Source organism: Etheostoma spectabile, chromosome 5 (genome assembly GCF_008692095.1).
Source record: "Etheostoma spectabile isolate EspeVRDwgs_2016 chromosome 5, UIUC_Espe_1.0, whole genome shotgun sequence".
Lineage (NCBI taxonomy): Eukaryota > Metazoa > Chordata > Actinopteri > Perciformes > Percidae > Etheostoma > Etheostoma spectabile.
Genome location: NC_045737.1, coordinates 24,434,253 through 24,456,298, shown reverse-complemented (window position 1 = coordinate 24,456,298; position 22,046 = coordinate 24,434,253). Strand labels below are relative to the sequence as shown.

The 22,046-nt window shown below is 40.7% G+C and overlaps 1 protein-coding gene across 9 annotated transcripts in view; it reads left to right on the top strand.

Annotated features, from left to right (window-relative positions):
* pbx3b (pre-B-cell leukemia homeobox 3b) overlaps positions 1–22,046 on the top strand; it is a 61,134-nt gene that overhangs the window by 1,502 nt on the left and 37,586 nt on the right. For 5 of the 9 annotated variants that reach the window (XM_032516651.1, XM_032516649.1, XM_032516657.1 and 2 more), the window contains exon 2: positions 571–644. In XM_032516651.1, the coding sequence (XP_032372542.1) occupies positions 571–644 (74 nt within the window). Of the gene's footprint in view, positions 1–564; positions 645–22,046 lie in introns of all 9 variants that reach the window. The other 4 variants (XM_032516650.1, XM_032516648.1, XM_032516656.1 and 1 more) reach the window with 1 other exon arrangement.

Here is a 22,046-nt window from a genome sequence, read left to right as displayed (position 1 = left end):
AAGAAAAAGAAAAAAAGAACGCTGAATGCATCATTATTAAGATGTGGCCCGTTTAACTTAACTCCCTCATGCATAACAATAGGCTGGAGTGGCTTTAATGATAATCATACACTGAGGTGTAGGCTATTTACTGATTTACTGATTTAACACGTGAAGGAAAGTTGTCACTGAGGGAACAACAGCGTTTTATTTAAACTGCCTGTGTGCCAAAGTGAACCTGAGAGAGCTGTTCAAAAAGTTTTTGAGCACACATGTCCTATAGTCATATATCTGCAGAAATGAAGAAAAAAAATAAATTAATGTCAGCAGGCTCATTATATAAATGACCTGTCATGGACATATACAATGGAGGATTATATTCTAGAGGATAGTCTTTATTTTGATTGTTTTTAACTTTATAGTAGCAAATGATAACTTTTAAAGAAACGTGTATGGGTTGGAACATTGCAAGGCATGCCATAGTGCCAATTCAATTGAACATCCTCAAAAATTATTTTAGTTGTTAATATCTAACATGTGGTTCATCAGTGAATTTATTTCAGTATTTTATCTTGTCTTATACTGAAACAGGAAACATGGACTGAACTGTCACAGAATGAAACCAGCACTCTTCAGCGTTCTCTGTGAAATCAAAGAAAAGACAGGTAAGATCTTTATGTCCAAAAATGTTATGAATATGAACTCAGAGAAAAAAATAACAGTGCAGCCTCAATACAATAGCACCCAGAAATTCTTACCTCCTAGTGATTCGATGGCAGCCTGCATCCAGGTTAGATGGGACCTCTGGCCAAATTAATCAATTACTTCTTTTTTTTAATGTCAGTGTGTCACACAGAAACAGTCATGTTGTCATAGTAGAGGGAGATTTTTTTCACTGTTTCTGCAGGAGTGTCTTTTTCCAGCACTGGCTGCTTGGATTTAAACAGAAAGTGCGCTCCAGCTCTCACCCTCACTACCCTAGCACCAAGCAGGATGGGGAAATCCCGTAGCATATGCTCTACATAGCTGAGATCACAGTGCATTCATGCTTTATAACCTGACAACAGTTGCCACGGTTTCAAAAACAAAGGCAACCAAACTCAATCAATAATTGCATTTCAATTGCATGCAGACTCCTGTCCTACAAATGTCTGCAGTTCAACCTTGTTAAATGCAAATGATAGAATCAGCTTGAGAGAAAATTATTGAAAATATAATACATTTTACAAAAAATGGTGCAGTTGCATGTTGTTACATCTGCACATTTCCACATGAACACTTATATGAGAGGAAGTTGAAATTATAGCAAATGTTATAATGTCTTATAACTTCATATATCTTCTTAAAGCTCAAACTTTGCTATAGTAATTGTTCTAAGTTTTTACAGACAGATTGCTGACACTATCCCCAATGTTATATGTTTAATCTGCTTCCCTTTAAATTCTTAAAGGAAGACCCAATTGAATTTTAGAGATAACAGTTTTTTAATGACCATGTTTATTATGTGTTGTATTTATGTTTGTGTTGTGTCCTGTGTGCTGCTGAACACATGCTTCTAATATTTAAAATTATTTCCATTACTTTGTATTTTCCATGTACAATGTGTATTTCTCAGTCAAAGAAAATTTGAGTATACAAAAAAACAACGCTGTTGGGTTTGGTGTAATTTAGCAAACCTAAAGCCTTGTCAGATTTGTGACCTTTGTGCTGTTTATGAGAAAATTGGCTCGGGAGAGATCATAAATGTTTATGAACTTCCTTAACACAGGTGGCGTCCACAGGGGCAGGCAGAGGGTCCACACAACTGTGTGTGTGTGTGTGTGTGTTTATGTGTGTTTGTGTCCGCCTGTTGAGTTTAGACAATAAAAGAGACAGAGCGAAAAAAAGCCAGAGGCCGCAGATCGCACATCACAGCAGCTTTTATTTTGCATACGACCATTGTCTTGAAGTGAAAGTGTTTTCCAGTGCAGAAGCATGGCTGGATCTGTAGAACGAAGGAAAAATAATAGAGAAGTGTGTGTTTTTTTTTAAATTTACTGTTAATCCTACTAAAAAAATTCTGCTCAAATTACTCAGCAAGTCAACTAGATGTTTTACCATTTTGTTTGTTGAAACTTTTACAACGGCTCCGGTTTGAATGTTTCTGCTGTGAACTAAGCTCTGCGAGTTTAAAAAAAGCCTCTCAAAGTAGCATGAAAATGACAAAAATGTTAAATAAATATATGTATGTTTATGCGTGTGAGCCAGTGTGTGTGCCCGGGAATGAGTGTGTGTGAGAAAGAGATCAGACAGAGGAGGAGAGGGAGAACAAGCGTGCGTGTGTGTGTGTGTGTGTGTGTGTGTGTGCGTATGTGTGTGTGCATGGTTAACCTGTGGTTTAGAGTCACAGCCTCCCCCTCTTAGCCATTGACAGAGCTCAGCTGGTCTGGTGGCCTTGCTGACCGGCCTGTTTCCCCAGCACACAGTGAGCCTTTCACTGGCTCCTGTAGCATCGTTCACAGGGGCTTCGTCGGCCCTTTCATCTCCGTTCACATGGCACAGGGGCCGCTGATGCCTTTTAGCCATGGGATCCACCATTGGCTGGAAGTGACATTCAATAATACATTTCAAAGCGGTCCTAGAATCATCGGGGTAATTACTGCGCACATGTATCATGACATCCAGACGTGTATTGTCTCAGTGTGCAAATGAATAGCAAGTTCGGGGTTCAGCTTCAAAGCGTTTTAGTATTTATGTTTTAAACTATTATTTGTTTGCGATCGGTGGTTAGACAAAATTAAAGTGGTGAGAACACTCTTGATTTTCTTGTGGAGGTAATAAAGAAGTCGAGCAATGGCAAGTTGCTTTATTGATACGCGTTTTTTTTAAGGGTGTTTGGAAGTTTCGGGCACTTTTCTAACTTGTTATTGTGGAGCTGCAACATATTTCTGCATCGCTAATGCCCTAGAAGTATAAATTCACTTTGATATGCTAATTAGAGAGCATTATGCAAGAAATGAGATTAAGTGGCAGCATGAAGTCATTTGCCTGTCACTAAATTGAGTGTTTTTAGGAGGAGGGTCCCCCCCCAAATTCTCTTGGTTTTGCATTTAGATAAAGCTAAATGTGAGATTCAGTTAGCAAGTGGAGCTCTTTGTCCTTCAGTGTGTGTGATGTTTTTCATTTTGGAACATGTACAAAATATGGCTATTAAAATGTTTTATTCTCATGTTTCTGACTGTTTCGGGACAAAGGATACATTCATGTACCTTTTTTCCCTGCAGGCTGCAGTGACAAGACAATGAATGCATTGAGTACAAATTTGTCTGCGATTTCAGATGAGTTTTGCAGTTATTCCTCTGTGCTGGGGTTTGTTTTCTCCTGCTGGCTACTCCCTTGTCTTGCTCTCATGCTTGGAAGAGAGGCTCCCAGCAGCAGCAGCAGCAGCAGCGGGAGCGGCAAGAATAACAAAGGTGAAAGATTACCTCCATATGGTATTTCTGACCAGGAAAAAGAGAGGTTCTGTTGCAGGACTCCTCTTTGATGTGAGGTTTAATCAATAGAAAGAGATTACAGAAAACTATTACAGGCTAAATCACGGAGTGCCACAGAGAGGCTTAGCCCTCTCCACAGCTCTCTCAGCTGCATGGCGCTTCTTCTGGCTGCGTATTGACTTGTTGTTTTCCTGACCTTTGACACATCAGGTTCAGAAACACGGGGACCGTAGAGGTAGTGGAGAGAAAGAGGGGAAAAAGAGCGAGAATGTGTGGCAGATTCAGGCTGATAAATGCTCCGATCCAGTGTTTAAAGCAGTGGATTAGGAAGTTACTACACTCTCAGTCCGAGCCAATGTCGGCGTTCTGGTTGAACACGTTTTTATTTGGCTTCTGAGAAACGCTAAACGTGTTTTTGTGCGTGGTTGTCGTTTCGTCCACATTGCATATTATATGCTCTGCTCCAAAAGACTGCGTTAATTAAATACAGTTCAGGATGAGTCTGTAATTAACCACATGCAAGGCCGACTAAAAGCATTACCTGGAGTAAATAGGGTTAGGACTTAGGAGGTAAGCATTTGTGAAATCTACAGGAAACATTCATTCCAATGTGGCCTGACAAAGTTAACAACCTCTCTCATTCCAATTGGGTTGCTATTATCGCTATTAAAAGTATTATTATGATTATTAGGAATTTATTATTATAGCAGCTACAGCTGAAAAAATATCCCTCTTACAAGCCGGATAACTTAAAAATAGATTCTATTTGAGTGTGTTTTTCTACCTTGTGGGTTTCCTGGGTGCTGAAAAAGCTCCAGTAAATGCATGACAGGGAACAGAAAGCTATTCAGCAAGAGAGACAATTGACTTTGGCTGCTTTTTGTCTCAGAAAGCCCCAGTGATGCGGCTGCAGTGACTAGATAGTGTTGTGCCGAATGGCTCGCACACAGCTGGGTTCCTGACTGGCTCAATGGCAGGGACACTAGTGCTTCCTCCTCCAAAGCACGAGGGGGACCGGGGAAGATGTGGCTATTATCTAAGTTGCTCCCAAATAGCCTCCATTTCCCCATCAGCAAAGATGAAAAGAAGGAAACCCAGACAAAGAGCAAAAGTGGGAGGAAAAAAAGAGAAAACAAGAGTATCCACATCAGTTTCATTTGAAAGGGTGAGTGCGTGTGTGCTTTGGAGATAGATGCCTCTGCACCGGTGCTGACTGGTGTCTCCACGCACGGCTCCGCATTTCTGGGTTTTTTATTTTATTTTTTTTGTACGGTGATTCAATGCTGTCCCTCCATCTGCACACACAAGCACTCATCTTGCAAACGTCTCCCTCGCTCCCCCCTCTTTCGCTCTGAGCCTTTTCTGCGGGCTCCTGCGCGATCAACAGCTCGTAATTGTTTTTTGCACATACGTTATGCAAATGAGTCTTTATGGCAACTGGCATAACAATTAGCATCCTCCAACAATATTTTAGTAGGTTAATTGCAAAATTTCTGGATTGTACATCTGAGTTGTTAATTAGGCATGACAGAGGTGGTGAAATAGTTATCTTCAGGCAGTGGCAGCCAGCAGTGGCTGCTTGGGATGCAAAAAGGAAGGATTGATTGAAATGAGTTTACAGCAGTAGGAGCGTGGCTGTTGGAGACTCTTTGCATGGCCCTTTTTTGCTTTGTGAGGCATCTGTCTGTCGTTGAATTTAGAAATATAAACCTGAAGCAGACAGGGAGAAGCTAGTTCTAACTCCGACCCCCTGTAGAAATAGATTAAACGTGAACAATCCTGGACTTGTTGTCTTGTCGGCACCAGTTAGTCAGTTTATTTTTTCTCATCTATCACTGCGGCTGCATTCAAAACATTAAAAGACCTTTGATCTGCCTGACATAGTCAAAACAAATGTTATTTTTTAAGAAGTTTGCAAATTGGAATTTTTGATTGCTCTAAATAAAGTTAATGCACATATAAACACACATTTTAATTTTAATACTTTCAGTTTTTGTCTTTATATATATGTATAAATATATATGTATATATAACTTTATGTTAGTCATATTTGGATTCAGACAGAGAGAAAAAAAAAAAAAACATCACATACTTTTTTTGATTATAAGAAACAAATTATGTATTTTTGTTTGATAAGTTACTGGTGCAAGTAATCCAGCTTTAAGCTTCAACTTGTACTTATTTACAGCTAAAAGGAAAAAAAGAAAAAAAAGAAACTGCTCACAAATTATTATTATTTTTTTCAACATGAACTTTTCCCTGAGTCTCCAGTGTCACAATGTACATTACTGTGTCACCCGATGGCCGAGTCTATGTAATGCCATGGAGCCGGTTATTAGTGTAAAAAGGGTTAGAGTGAAAGACTGGTGCAAAGCAAGTCCTCTCCCAGTAATGACTCTGCTATTTATAGGTCCCTATTTCATTAGCTCTAGTGTTTCAGGGAAGAGTTGTCCTCATGGGACAGTAGACACTGTGATGTTCATTTACTCTGTACACATTACATGTGGACAACTAAATGACCTATCATTTGTGAGTGCATGAACACTGAAAACAATCCTGCTTTTGTCAGGATGTTTGCTATTGGGCAAGTAACCTTTCCTGTATTTAATCTTTTTGTTGGATATACTGTTGTTTAGTTATTTGTAGCCAGTTAAAGGCTTGTACTTTAGACAATTTTGGTGTGTGTGTGTGTGTGTGTGTGTGTGTGTGTGTGTGTGTAACTGTTACTCCTACAGGTGATGGGCCTCTGTAGATGAAGTGATGAAGGAATTAGCAGTAGAAATCTGTAAATGTACACATTTTAAACCTTATTAGTAACATTTTGACACCGCAGGCGTGTGTGCTTGTTACTTGACAAGAGCCAGAATGATACATTGTTGCCACCTTTCGTTTCTTTACACAAGATTGTTTTCCAAAAAGCAGCAAAAAGGCATCTTTTCTTCCCCATTTGCGAGCTTAAAAATGAAGCCCCTCTTCCCATTGTTCCATATGCCATTGTTCCACATGTTTCCTGCATTACAATGATATATTGAAGGCAGAAATGGGAAAAAGACTGCAATGCAATGAAATTTTAATCAGCGTCTTCTGCTGCTTTAATAAGGCAAATAATTCTTATTGGCTGCTGTGTTAAGATTTCTAATATTTAATTCATAACAAACCTTGAATTATTCTGCTTTAGCCCTAAGACAAGCTCCACTCTGCTGCCTGCCAAAAGGCAACTAGGGGGAAAAGAAGGATATAAAGGGAACTGCACGCTAAGCATTTTTCCCATAAGTTGTGGCAAAATGCTATCACACAGCATTTGTGAATTTAAATATGTCTTTTGAATCATTTAAAATCATGTTACCGGAGTTAATGACAGGGAAACCGGACTGCTGCTCCAGTTCTAAACACCTGAACATTCCTCCCTTTTGTAACTTTGTCCATAAAGTAAGATTCGCAAAGATCTTTTTCATTTTCTTAAGTCCCTGAAGTTCAATTTTTTTTTGTGTCTGAAGTAATGGAAAGATGGCGAGGGGCCAACAGCTAGGTGCTGGCTCATGTTACAACGAAACGGCGGGCCCTGTTTTCGTCTCTTGTTGAAATGGCTTAATTGGTGTCAGAGCCCCAGGGATAAAGGCCTCTTGCTCTGAAACACAGCCACACAGGCCCTGTCTTCCCTCAAACCAGGAGGAATGGCCGGCGTCTGCTGGTGAATGAGGACTAAGCCGTGGCATAACAATACCAAATGATGTTTGGGATGACAGAAATTAATATGCACTTGCTCCCAGGAAGCTATGATTAATGACGGCGAGGAGGGGAATGCTGTCTCTCCTTTTTGCTCCTCTTTGATGGAAAAGAAAAAAAGAAAAAAGGTTTCTCCTCTCTTAGAATGTGGAGGTCATCCAGAGTACATTACTGCTATTCTTCTCTTGCTTTCTTTTTTGTCAAGCAGGAGACAGGAAAGGGCCGAGCGTTTGTAATGAATTTTGGAAGGATACACTAACATTGGTTAGCCGGTGTATTGTCTCATGGCACGTGGCTTACAGAGACACATATCTGTGTGTCATTCCCACATTGCTCACAATTTCAACTGAAATAATTAGTAGCCTGGAAATCACACTGATAATTACAGATGCATTCTTCATAACTCACACAGGATAATTTGAAGTGATAATTTGTACCCAAAAAGAAGCAGTTCTAATTTTAATACCAGAGTTAATATCTGACGGTGTCTTCTTTTCATGTGGAATCTTATGCACACACATTGATCCAGAGCCAAAACGTGGGAACAAAATGGTGGTGTGCCGTTGCCATGATAATGATCTGTATCTGTTGTGTCCTAGGAGGAGACACATGAATATTTAATTGTGTCTGCTAGTGACATCCCCAGACCCTTCTGTTCATTTCTTACTTTTTTCTAATGTGTTCCCAACCTCCTAGGTACTTCCTCTCGTAGTAATGGAGAATTAAAGCGTGCATTAAATTTATATAATTTGCAATGTTAGGGATTTTTCAAAGGGCATTTGTCTCCGCACTATGCGGTTGAAAATTCAAATGGCAAGTTTTGACAACGGACGTTCTGCTGACACGGCGTATTTGCTTCACGTTGGCTCCTCAAATAAGCATTTCCTCTGTGTGAGTGATTGATATTTATTACGCATGCACTTATTTATTTAAGTTTTTTTTTTTTTTTACATCTGGAAGATGATGTGAGTGCAAGGATATGAGTTTTAAAGCGGGAATGAGTTCCCCTCATATTGATCTATTTGTGTTGCCGGAGTGGCAGGTGCTACACGGAGACTGTGTCAGCTTTGATTGTTTGTGTCAGTGATCCGAGCCGACACTGAGCTCTCTTACTGTTCGTCACTGCACTTGCTTCCTTTCTTGATGAATGGCAGCACACTGCACGGATCTGAACCCCCCCCCCAAAAAAAAAAACTTGCGTCTACGCTGTCTCACCGACCCTGTGAATCAGCATTGGTTTTCAGAGATTATGTATCACTCATGCCACACTTTGATGTGGTCCCTGCAAAATGCTGGGACATACCTGTATTCTTTGCAGCAGATGTCCCAGAGGTTTTTGGTCTTTTAATGCAATTATGTAAAAAGCTTTTCATGTGATTGTAAACATCAGTTGTTGAGAGACAGGAGGTGTGGTTTCTCTCCTTCTCTAAATATTCAAGATTAGTTCTTAACCTGTGTGTGTGTGTGTGTGTGTTTGTGTGTGTGTGTGTGTGTGTGTGAGAGAGAGAGTGTGTTTGTGTGTATGGTGGTGTGTGTTTGTGTGTGTGTGTGTGTGTATGATAGCAGGCCTGCTTGGCTGTGGCGTGAAGGTGAGGTGTGCGTGATGCCCGGAGCCTCTGTATGTATGCAGAGCACGGCGGGCCTCTCACGGGGTGCTGAAGGAGAGCATGGAGTGGCAAAGTTAATTTATTTAATGACTGAGCGTCTTATATCTCCCCAGCCCTGATTAGAATCCATGCTTGATGAGGGAAGCGATAGAGGGGTGTGCACTGCCCCTAGGCCCTAGCACGTACGTTCACGGTTTTCTTTCTCCAGTGCCTTTTTTCCCTACCCCCCCCAATCCACTGGGTTTAGAAATAAAAAAAAAATAAAAAGATAAAAAGCACCGCCAAGTAGGATTTTTTTTCCACAATTTCCACTTCTGTGTGTTGCAATATTTTGTGATCATGTCTTTACGTGTGATCATTTTGTTACACATTGACAGGAAATGCAGCTCTGTGGCTGATTAGATGTTGTGTGTGTGTGTGTGTGTGTGTGTGTGGCGTGCTCCTTGATAAAGACAAAGTGCTGTGGATCTCTATGAACGTGGGAAAGCCAAACAGAGTGTGTCACTTTGGCAGCGCGGGCTGACAGCATTGGGGAGCTGCAGTTGTAAAAACCATGACCTTCGTCTTTGCCAGCATGTCTCTTGCAGAGCCAAAGCGCTGCCCTGTAGATCTGGGCTGGCTGTGGGAGGGAATGCAAACACAGAGAAAGGACAGACAGTGGAAAAAAAGCAGTAAGAGCCATAATTGTGAAGGGGGAGGGAGGGCGGGGGGGTTGGTTGAAGTAATGAAATACTTCTTGGAGCTATCATGACTGAGAAGGTGAGAGGGAGGGAGAACGAGAGGAATGGCGAAGAGGGAAAAAATACTCCTCGGCTTCTAACATTTCCACGAGCCATCATCAGTAATGCTGCAGCAGCCTCGCAAACCAGAAATTATTTCTTCAGGCGTCGCTGTCAAGTGTTATTCAAATAACACCGGCCTCACATTTGAATAACAGCCGACATTTTGAATTAATTAATCAGACAAGATAGTCTGGGCCTTTTCTCATTAGTCTGCAGGTCAGGCTGAGGGAAGATATATGCGCTGGTGATGATATACTTGTCTTTAATAGTGATTTATGGAGATTTTGGATTGTACTCGATTTGTCAAAGGGCCTGGTAGCAGAAAAATAGGACAGTGCATATTTCATCACCTAATCTCTGATACGTTCCATGATGCTAAAAGATACAACCCCGTTGTTTAGATGCACAGGAAGCTCTTTTAACGTTCACTCTTCTTGAGTGGAGAGGGCGGGCGCACACATGCATGCACGCACACACACATCACATAGATATACACAGACACACACACACACACACACACACACACACACACACATTTAATCTCCTCTCAGACCTCTCCCATTTTACTTTTCCTATGCAATTAAGCGTGGGATGTAAATTATAACTGTGTCGTACTTTCATTATCATGGTGTAAAAATAGAGTTCCTGTCTTTGAGAGGATTTCATTAACTTACTCAATATTCCATTTCTGCTCATAGAATCCCAAGATTGCAAGTTTAACATGCTTGGAATCCAGTGTGTTGTTTATTTTGACGTTAGAAAAGTAGAAAAAAAATAAGTAGGGGTACATATAAATGTATATTATATTTTGTAATAGCCTGTTTACTGGCTTGTGTGACATTTAATTTTAGGCACATATAGGGTACTGTGTGTGTGTGGTCATGGAGGCGTAAATTAAAATGTATATTTTCAAGTGTGCTAACAATGTAGTGTCACCTGCTGTATTGGGTGTTAAATAATAATGAACACATTCAGTTTACCAACACTCAGTTTTTATTTCTGTTACATACACAGGTTTTAATTATTCAGAGTAGACATGCAGCACATGCACTATGAATCTGTGATTTTGTGCTAGTCTTGGTGTGTGTGTGTGTGTGTGTGTGTGTGTTTGTGTGTGTGCATGCTCAAGTGTCAGTAAGCTACGAGCTGTTGCTATTCTGGCGAGCAGCAGCCCACACAAAATGCACCAACACCAGTGTGACAAAACATTCAAATAAATTGCTGTCAGGCTGCCGAAACACCAAGTGCAGCGATTTTTATCTGACATGTGGAAGACCCAGACATGCAGTCCTGACAAGTAACGCCGCAGCACCTGTGAGAGACAGGCGATAAAAATCAGGATCTGCCTGATCCTCGGCATAACAATACCTATCATTACTTGATATTATTACTCTTCTTTAAGAGAGAGCTCAAGATGGAAAGATAGCACGCATGTGTTGGCTTTTCTTAGAGTCTGGGTAATAAATGATCTTAGGCCGTCGTTTGCATAGGTGCACTTAAAGTGTACACTGCAATTGAATTATGTAGTCCGATGGCATATCAACAAGTACTGAACTGGCTTTTATATTCATGTAGAATTGTTTATTACTCAAACTGCCATGTATCCCCCCCCCCCCTCGCAGGCTCATTGTAAACAAAGTCCAAGGTTAGGACATTTATTTATTCTAGTCCAGCATCATAGTTCACAGGTGTATTATTTAGAGAACACAATCAAAATTATGTGTACAAGAACTGTAGGATGGTTGTTTTTTTTTATTCAAATGACAAAACTTTTCATTTATAATACTTACTGTTTAAAAAACAACAACCTGCAAAAGACATAATAATGAATTCTACTTTGTAGTTCTCTGCAGTCCAAATTCGATACGACTGATGACACTGATTGACTTTGTTTCACTTTTGAAAGCAGCACAGAGGCACAAATAAATACTCTGGGAGCCTGTGTTGCTTCACTTATTTTCATTGAGTCTACAAAATTGACTGAGTAATTCTTAAATCTAATTGAGGAGCATCAACAAAAAAAAAAAATATTTTTCAGAAACTCCGAGACAAAGGACTCACTGTGGAATGCGCCATCCATTCTCTACTGTATTGTTATTTTCTCCCTTATAGGTTACTAATGAGGAATCGGCCCTCATTATGATTTTAAGGATGAGAGAGGAAAGCTTTTAATTAATGATATGTAAATGGTTCTGAATTGATTATGTTAGAATATCAAGAGAGATGGGTAGAAGCTGTGGTGTAATATATTTTAATTAAGAATTAATTAAAAATGATGGCAATTTTATAGAGGCTCACAGAAAATAGAAGAATTTATTCTCTGTCACAAGTAAATCAGCCCTTGATTAAATAAACAGACACACGCTTTATTCATTGAACAGTTATATTTATACCTTACCAGGAAGAATTATCCCAATATTATTAAGAAAACAGATCAGTACGGTGTGTCAGTGGTCGACCACAAGCTGGGTTCTCTGGGGTTAATGGGGATTTATCTCATTCCTAATTCATGAGGTCCTCCTGGTCTGTGTTAGGTGGATCAATAACACTGTGCTTCCTTTTTGAATTCAGTGTCTACAATTAGATTTGCAACGTGGAACCCAATTATAAGTAAGACACGAATGCGTGTTTTTATCACTTGTGGCAAGTGAACGAGCTCCCCACCACCCTCCCCCCCAAAAAAGATATCAATCTGTTTATGAGGTAAAAAGATTTGTGTGAAAAAGATGAGTTGTGACTCGACGTGGACCCTAGTTAACCTTTTTAATTGCTATCTGCTTTCTTTCATTCATTCTTCAGGGCAGAGGAAAACAGAAGACGTTAGCTGCATTAATGGCGTGCGCCACTATTAAAAGGAGAGAGGTCTTTGTTTTTCTGCTAACGGTGGCATGCGTGCTCTATGCTAAACTCCGCGATCAATGGCAGAGAGGCTGCTATCACAGTACTCGGAGCAGGCGTTGCTCAGGGGGGAGGAAACGGGTGTGGGGGTTCCGGGGGGGGGGTTGTCCCTGGTGGTTCATTTTGATTGGAGCGCAGAGTTTTGTGTTGAAAGGCGAGGGAGAGACAGGCTGTTGGAAGCAAATCCCCCTGGATCAGTTAGAGCTTTGCAACAAAAACACCTTGATATTCCTGGGAACGTTTGCTTAGGGAAAAAAATGAATTTAAATAAACGGGCAATGAGAGAACGGAATGATCTGAAGCATTTTTGAAGGTTGGTGTGTTCAGAGAAAGCTTGTGTATCTCAGGCTTAGAATTGATTTAGAAACCACGTTTCAAATTGCAGTAAAAAAAGAAAAGAAAATCGATACAACTGTATTTTTGTTGATATGTTGTTCCACATTCCTAAATAGTTTTTCTGAATGTATAAAATATATATGTTAGAAGATGGTGTGATTTTACCTCAGGGTGACGAGCAGACTGAGGCAGTGTGTGAATCTGTGGGAGCGGAGAGCCTTTATGAGCTAACCAATCTGTTATGGGCGGCAGGGAGGATGTGCTGCTTGAGATGGAGGGTGTGTTGAATGGATTATTAGTACGAGTCCCCCCAATAGCAGGTCACATGTAAAGGCTTAAAGGCATCATAAACAGTCACACGTGCACACACACACATCAAATGTCTGCGAGTGCACACACCCACATACACCATGAGGGACATTCGGAAAAAAAACAAAAACATGCAGGGCCACAGACATGTGCATGCATGCATATTTACAACGCATGCACGCCAGTGGCTGGCAGAGCATCTTCTTTTTTGACACCTGCAACTAGTTGCAATACATCACTGTCAGGATCGCTTTCTCCACCTATCCGCATTTGTGCGTTAGTTATCCGCGGAGGCCTTCGTCAAAAGTTGAGCAGTTTTGACATCAGCTCTCCAGTGGGAACAGAAAAGGTGAAGTTGTGCTGGGAGGTGCCACGGCGGGTGTCATCGCCGTTTGTACTCCCTGTAACCCAACAGCATCCCAATGACAACTGAAGAGAGGAATGACGGTTTAACATACAAATATTACAGTGGGGCTCGAAAGTTTGGGCACCCCAGGTAAAAAATTGTAATAATGTGAAAAAGAAGCAAAGAAGCCAAGAATAGATGGAAAAGTCTCCAATAGGCATCAAATAACAGATTAGACATTTGTATAATATGTCACAAAAATTTAGATTTTATTTCCATCATTTACTCTTTTAAAATAACAAAAAACAAAAAAAAAATGTGTATTTTAACCTCATTGGTCCAAAGAACTTGTTTCCACAATGCATCAGGCTTGTCTATATATTTATTGGCAAACTTCAAACGCTGATTTTTGTTATGAGGACATAGAAGAGGTTTTCTTCTGATGACTCTTCCATGAAGACCATATTTTTACGAGTATCTCTTTATAGTGGAATGGTGTACCACAACTCCAGTGTCTGCCAGGTCTTTCTGGATGGATCCTGCAGTCAAATGTGGATTTTGACTTGCTTTTCTCACGATACTGCGAGCTGTTCTGATATTTTTCTTGGTCTTCCAGATCTTGCTTTAACTTTCACTGTTCCTGATGACGGCCATTTCTTAATTACATTCCAAAAAGAGGATATTGGAATCTGAAAACGCTTTGCTATCTTCTTATAGCCTTCTCCGGCTTTGTGAACGTCAACTATTTTCAGTTTCAGTTTTCTAGACAACTGTTGAGAAGAACCCATGGTGCTGATCGTTGGGGCAAGGTCAGATGAGTCTGGGCATTTAAAACCTTAAGATTGACATCACCTGGTCTTTCCAGATGATGATTGAGAACAATCCATGACACTGTCAGTTTTCAGCTTTCCAAAGGGGGCATGCTATAAACTCTGTAGGGTGCCCAAACTTTTGCGAACGCCATTTTTTAGTTTTCTGTTACTTTGAAAGTGTAAATGATGGAAATAAAATCTAACTTTTTGTGACAGATGATACGAATGTCAAATCTGTCATTTGATGCTTTTTGGAATTTTTTTCATCTTTTCTTGGCTTCTTCGTGCACATTAATACCAATTTTTACTGTGTAATTGACACGCAAGGAGAAATTCCGAATGGCAAACATCTTGTTTTGTTGCGAGTATTCATCACGAGTCACACAGATGAGGGCACTGTGCACGGGCTGTTTTTATGAAATAAAGGCAGGGGAATGACATAATAAAAAGCTAGGTTGAGGTTTATTTTGTTTAGGGCCTCTTGTAGCGAGTGGATGTGCTTGTGTAATTGACAGTAGCTGTTGGGGAGGAAGTGAGGGCATGGCGCCTCCTGTGTGAGCTCACTGTGGAGACGAGGAGAGTCTGCCAGTGGCACTGCTAGTGGCGAGCACCAACAGCTCTGGCCATGGCAGAGAGGAGGTGGGGAGTAAAAGGGAGGGTGGGAGAAGGGGGGTCAACGTCTGAACTGGATGATGGGAGCCAGAACATGAAACAATGCCGGGGGAACGTCTGGTGGGTTCGCTGCACAGAATTACAAGCGAGGGAGCAGGCCTGCTGAGGCAATTACAGCTTAATGGGGTCATTTGGAAGGCAATTGCCAGGGGTTAATGTAGTATGGAGAGATGAGGTGAGATTGAAGTGAAATTTTTGGCTAGAAAATGTGTTCAAATGAAAAGGGAGCAGGCAGACAAGTTGTGCACTGATGGGGTGGGAGGATGATTGTGGGAACTGGTATACAGGCTTTCACTGTCACACAGACAAACGCAAGGCCTGGACGCTCACTTGTATGTACAACAGTGCAGGCTAATGCACATGAGCATGTCCACACAGGTGCTCTCTACTTCTTCAACCAAGCTCCTTTCTCTGGCGTCTCCCTGCTGCCTAAACGACGAGCAAGAGCTCCACTGTTCTACGTGTACTTCTGATCACTGTCCGTTTTTAGTCACAGACATACCTAGCGGCAGGTTTTCTTTTGTCCTGAATAACCTGTGATAGCATTTCCTGTATTGGGGAACACCAACCAGCAGGACACAAAATAGAACGCAGAGCGGTTTCTCAGTGATGCTGAGAAAGATGTGTCAGAGAGACGACAAGAGGTACCTTAGAGAACAAGGATGAAAAGGATCATTATGCGCTGTTACGTTAGCCAGTTCATTACCTTAATTGGCCACCATAATCCGGTGTTGGAAGGGTGCACTTGAGCTTTGGGAAGAAGTCTTTGCCAGGACCTTCTATCCCGGGTCTCATCTCCCTGATCCCCTGATCTGTAGCAAGCAGACTGATCGGGATAAACTTTGATCAAAGCCAAACTTATTTAAGGTCAGCCATGTGAAATCCCCTGGGAGCCGCTGTGTTCGCCGAAGCGGACCGCAGTGTAGGAAGTAGTACAGCACTGTGCCTTGCTGCTGCTGCCTGTGACCGTGCTGGATCACTGGACAGCAATAGCATTATTGTCAGCCCTTTCAAAGTATTAAGCTTTTTTTTTCACGATTATGCTCAACAGTGAAACTTAAACCTCATCCATGGGTGGGGATTCCTTGGGAGTTTGCTCTCTCTCTCTCTTGCCCTTCTGTGTCTGTCTCCCTCTCTTGCTTTCTGTCATCTCTGAGAAGTCTACGCCCCCCTCGATCACCCTCCCCTTCCCTTCTACACAGGGTTTTGGCCAAGAGCCGGCCACTTCACTGTGGCAGATTTTCCCAGGCTCCCCAAAGGCTATTTTACCAGGATTCCCATTAGGTCCCTACCCATTACCAATGTTCCAAATCATTCACAGAAGAATCTATTTACTTTATGTGGTAATGGATTCATTTGACATGGCTTGCTCTGAAGAAACTCAGCATTTAACTTGCACTTTCCCCCAATTGAATCTTGTACTGTATTTCCTTTGTTTGGTTTATTTTTTTATCTCTTACAGTGGCAGTTGTCTCATAAGTGCCTTTATATCGGTCCCACACTATGCTTTCCATCACAGTGCAATATTGCACAATGTAGAGGTGGTGGAGCATTGTGTCAGTGCTGCAGGAAAAACAAGTATGATGCAACTCTGTTGTCATTTAAGAGTGACAAATAGACTGTGGCAGACCATCAGAAAGGGGAGAGAGTGGAATGGTGTCGCTGACAAACTGCTATGACCTTTGGGTCCTTTGGCCTCCAGAGTGCAAGGCACATACAGTGTTTACCTCAGGTCAGCAGCAATGTAAAAATGCTGGTCCCCCATGGAGAAAAACCCGGCCTATTGCACTCATCAGATTTGAATTGGCAAAATCTATTATCAGTCACATAACCTTCAGTCAAATTGGATGCATGTGTCTAGGATAACATAAAAAGGGGGGCAGAGTCTGTATGTCTATGCACATTTTAAAATACTATTAGTCGGCCATGCAAGTCATACTTAATTCAGAAATGGTCCATAAAGAAAAGCAACAGCAAAAGAGAGGCATAGCGCCTGAAGCTCATGTACGCTTCCCCTGCCTCTATTCCATGTCACCAAAGCATCCCATCAAAGCCTGCCTCCTTCCTGTTATAAGGTAGGAAGAAAAGAAAAAAATCAATGCTGCAATCTTTTCTTTTTGCCTCCTCTAATCCGTAATTGAAATGGAAAATCAAATGAACGGCAAGCAGATAATTGTTTTATCAATATTCCCTGCCTGCCCTACAAGGGTCAGTGCAGAATGATCATGAGTCGGGGATATGACGAGGACAAAATGTGAAATTGAACAGCTAGGAGGCAATAAATCAGCCTTGACAACTAAGAGTGACCAGCATGTAGCTGCAGCAGGCAGCTCTCCCTTCAGAATTTGTCCTAAAGCTGTCTACACTAAATGGGGAATATTCATCTCATTATTGTTGCACTTAATATTGCTACCAAATATTATTCTTAGAGTCCAGACGGGAAGTCAAGGTCAGTGGAGCTATTATTGTTGTCATTGTTAGTGTGTGATATTGGGAGGATAATAGAGGGCAAAGCCAGATGGTCTGCAAGGCTTATGAAGACTAAATTTAGTCATTTGTTAGAGTTGAGGAAGGAAGTGGTTTGCTGTTTGGTTTCCTTTTGACATGTCCATGACTATTACTGCTACAAAAAACACTCAGCACCAATAGCAACATCATCAATAATACCATTTTCTGACAGATAACCTGCAAGTTCCTTATGTTGGCTTTTCTGTCAAACTGTTGTTGTTTGCAGTCGGAAAATAAGAATGAATGTATTCAGGCATAACTAGAATTGAACTCAGAGAGTGAAGACATCTGTCAAGGCCATGATCTCTCTCGCAATGTTAACAAAAGTAAAACTTAATTTAATTTGTGTGTCCACCCTATGATTTGGATCCACTTTAAAATTGAATGGGTTCATCCTTGGCCCACGCTGACACAACAGGCATGGGAAGGGATAACAAATAATTGACATTAATACTTTGCTGATCATCAAATTTTGATGATGACTGTGATGATTGAAGACATCAGAGACAATGATATAGTTCTACAACTAATACATTTTTTCATTATCCATTTATATAAAGTAGTGTAACCATCCAAATTCCAGAAATATTGCGTTAAGTTGGACATATAACAAAAGAAGAGCAGAACATTGTCATAGTATACAAGCTGGAGCAAGGTAATCTTTGGCATTCATGCTTAAAAAATGACCTGAATGGCCCATCAACTATTAAATACTTGCCTTTTGATCTTTTTTCGATCAACTAATCCATAAATGATTAATTGTTTCAGCTCTGCAACAATGCACGCCAGATTATTTGTCTTATATGTCTTTAAATAAACCCATCGTGCCAGCTTTCTAAGTCTTGTGAAAACAAATTGTTGCCAGAAAATCGACATCCTAAATCATGTGACGTCCCTTCCCATCTGGCTCATCCAGTTGCAAGGCATTGACAAAAATATGAAATTGATTTGGTTGAAGGGTGTTAAAGAGCCGACAGGAGAATGTCACAAACAATGAATGGTCACAGCTTGGAGGAAAATCAATGACAGAGGTTGAAGCCAGTCTAGAGTGCTACTTGGCAGCGTTGCACTCTTCCTGGAAAAGAGCTGTCTTGTTGCCTTGGTTGTCTGGTCAAAAGGAAGACTTGATAGGTTTAATGAAGGTGGATAAAACTGACAACTGAAATAAAGATGTTGCAGCAAAGCTTGTTTGACTTTAACATAGGTGGTAGCTATATGCACTGTTTGTTTGAAAATAATTTTCAATGTGCTGCTGTGGGATGACTTTCTATAACCATTCTTTATACGTACACGTGGAATCAAAGCTATTCCTTGGTAGCTTCTAGGGCAATACTCATTACTTTGCAAAGCCTATGTGTACTTTAATGTGTACATATCATTATACTGTTTGCAGTACAATTTTACATTCTGGAGTTCCATGAATCATACTGGCCTAGAGTCAACGGATGAGAAAAATGTCTGTATTTGTTTATCTGTTATGTTAATTTTTACTGTGTATATTGTGATCCTTGAAAGGAGGGGAAAAATGAATTGGCGTTGGAGTGTCTTTCAAGTGGACAAAGTGATGAAAATCCCCCCTACTTTGTTGGGATTGCAGTTGTAAGCTTTGCACCATATGCTACTTTCCTCTTTAGCTGGGATTATGCCATCATTATTGCTGATAAAAGCTGTTTACTGCCTTGGCTCCAAAACGATGCTCGGGGCACTCTGAAACTGGCATTCCCTCTCCAGAAGAGTTCATTCTATGCCAGCTGCTCCGGATTCAACCCCCTTTGTTTAAGATTTCACAGTTTTTGTAATGTTTATTTTCTATTTAGTTTTCTCCTCCTTCCCCTCACACATGAGTTTTTTCCTGCATTAGCATATGTTTGCAACAATTTGACATTTACATTTGATTTGCTTACAGCAGATTGAAGGTGTCTGAGACATGCACATACAATACTCTTGGAGCTACAGTGCTGGTTAACACAGCAAAGGCTGTATAATTCAAATAATAAGGCCTGTTTTGAGGGAATGTTTTCTGTACCCAAATGCAATCACTGCATTGCAAAGGCTTTGATTTCAGAGCAGTATCCTAAAGGCTCCCTTCTCCCAGTGTTACCAATCAATGGCATAATCAGTCAATGCAGATTCAGCCCGACAGCTGTGTTAAGATAACAACTGGTTCTCATGACTATAGGCCCCAATGACCTTGTGTGCCCCAAATTAATAATGTAAAATCAACACAAGACAACCACCCCCCTGGTTCCCATGCAGGCAATGATGAAGTACCTTTTCACCTTACCATCAAAGGCCACTCAGACTAAGCCATGTTTCAAGGCATGGAACATAGTTTCACATTTTCTTTTTTTTTCTTTTTTTTTTTTTTTCTCAACATGGGCTCCATGTCCCTTAAATAATGTCTCTCACTCTTCCTCTACAGCTCGCTAGTATCCAGGGAAATCATACTGATCAATATTTCCCATTTTAGAGGGACTGCAGCAAACATTCAAACAGGATTTACTGTAGCCCTCTGTTAGACTTTAATCAAGCTATAATTTAGATCCAACACACAAAAGGTTGTGTTGAAAACAAATGGAAAGTCCATTTGCAATTCTATTGTTATCCTTTATCAGGTTTGTTACATTATTATCTCACAGATTATGTTTTCTATCTATCTATCTATCTATCTATCTATCTATCTATCTATCTATCTATCTATCTATCTATCTATCTATCTATCTATCTATCTATTCTATCTTTTATTTTTCAGTGACTCTGTGTTGGTGTTCATGCATGTGTTTGCATGCATTCATAATGTCTTCACAGGGCATAAATCAGAACGTGCTATCTCAGTACTTCTTCATATTGGTCAAGGGCCATTGAGCAAAATAGCTTAATGCGCCCTTAACCATTTCAGTCGTGGCAGGAAGTAGAAAGACTGCTGACTGGCTGACACTGGGGCCGGCATCATCTGCGTTCTGTTTATTGTTTAATAAAGTGCATCAGATTTTATAAAAAATGATTTAGAATAACAGTTTTTCAGAAGTTTTTAACAGAGTGGATTGAAATGAGATGACTAAGTTTTATTTTTAGTAAGCAAGCTATTTAAGTAAGCTATCTGTTTTAGTAAGCAAAGTTATCTGTTTTAGTAAGCTAACGTTATATTTTTTAGGGATAGGGGTACATTTTAGGCATAATACATCTAGCTAACCTTGTAAAACTCTCAGCAAAGGTTTTCAATACAAAAGGGTTACTGCTAACATTGAAACTGACAACAGTACAAGGCAATTTTTATATGTACCGACCATCAAATCAGTGTGAAATGGCTTGACATGTAAAGAACTGAAACAACCTAAAAAATGAGATAACACAATGATAAATGTAGTGTTTATCTGGTCTTCTAATGCCAAGGTTTTGGCAGTTGATACTCCTTTCATACCTCTTGGGTATTGTGTAGCAGCTCCGTGTTCATGCATGACTGTTGACACACAACCTCAAGCTTAACCCTATTGAGCGAGCACTCCCAGAGCTCCCAAAGGTTTGGCAAGCTCAGGCATGATATGGAGGACTTTGTAGAGCTGAAATCTTCAATGACCACCACTACATGGGGCATATACAGTACATATGCATGAATAAGTATACAGTAGCAAAACATGTTGCAACTTTTCCATAAGTCAAGAACTATTGCTGTGTGTACTCACTTATTAACTTGTGAAATCTCTACAAATAACTCGAACCACTGTGTATGTTTTATGACTGGAACTGATATTTGGCTCTCCTATGATATCTACTTGAATTTGATGATAACTGGATGGCTAGAATACAGATTGTTGTTGACTCTTCTCCATGGCAGGTGGTGACAGAGCATGTGTGGTCCCCATCACAGGTGTGTGCAATTAGCCTGACAGCTAGCCCTGGATTGCCGTGAAATAAGACCCTCAACTGTTTATGTGCCCGGGTATGTGTGCATGTGTTTAAGGGTCTGCCTTTTGTGTGCGTATGTGTGCGTAGTAGTTACCAGCAAATATAAATTGCTGTGCTTTTACAAGATTGTTTAACATAGCACTGTGGCACAGCACTGTGATGTTATACAGTGCACGGTGTAGATCCAAACTGTAGGGTTCTTGTTGCGATGTAGGATAATCTGTATGTCATTTGTTCAGCCTGCTGTAATTGGGGAATGGACTTGGAAGGGAGGAAAGGGTAATGTATTGGAAAATATCCCTTTCAGCACCTCAGTATTACTTGTCATAGGTCAGTCTTAAAACGTAGCTTGATACAGTTATTAACTCTAATCCGGGCATAAACACAAATCCTCAAGCACCAGCCCAATTAATAATTTGCATAATTAACATGCATTTTAAATAGAGGCTGGTCTTGTCGTTGCCAAAGCAGGGATGGGGGTAATTAGGGCTAACGGAGCAGTGCCTAGGGCTGTTACCCGCGGACGTGCTGCAGTCGTTTCCAGCAATGGGATTGACAACTGCAAGACAAGCTCTCTCGGCTTAGAGTGAAACCCCCTTTGACAGAATTAATAGTTGACAAACTGCTCCTAAAGCCCTGGCATTGTTTCTGTCAGTTGTTTGGTTTGATATCACTGTTAGACATTATAAATC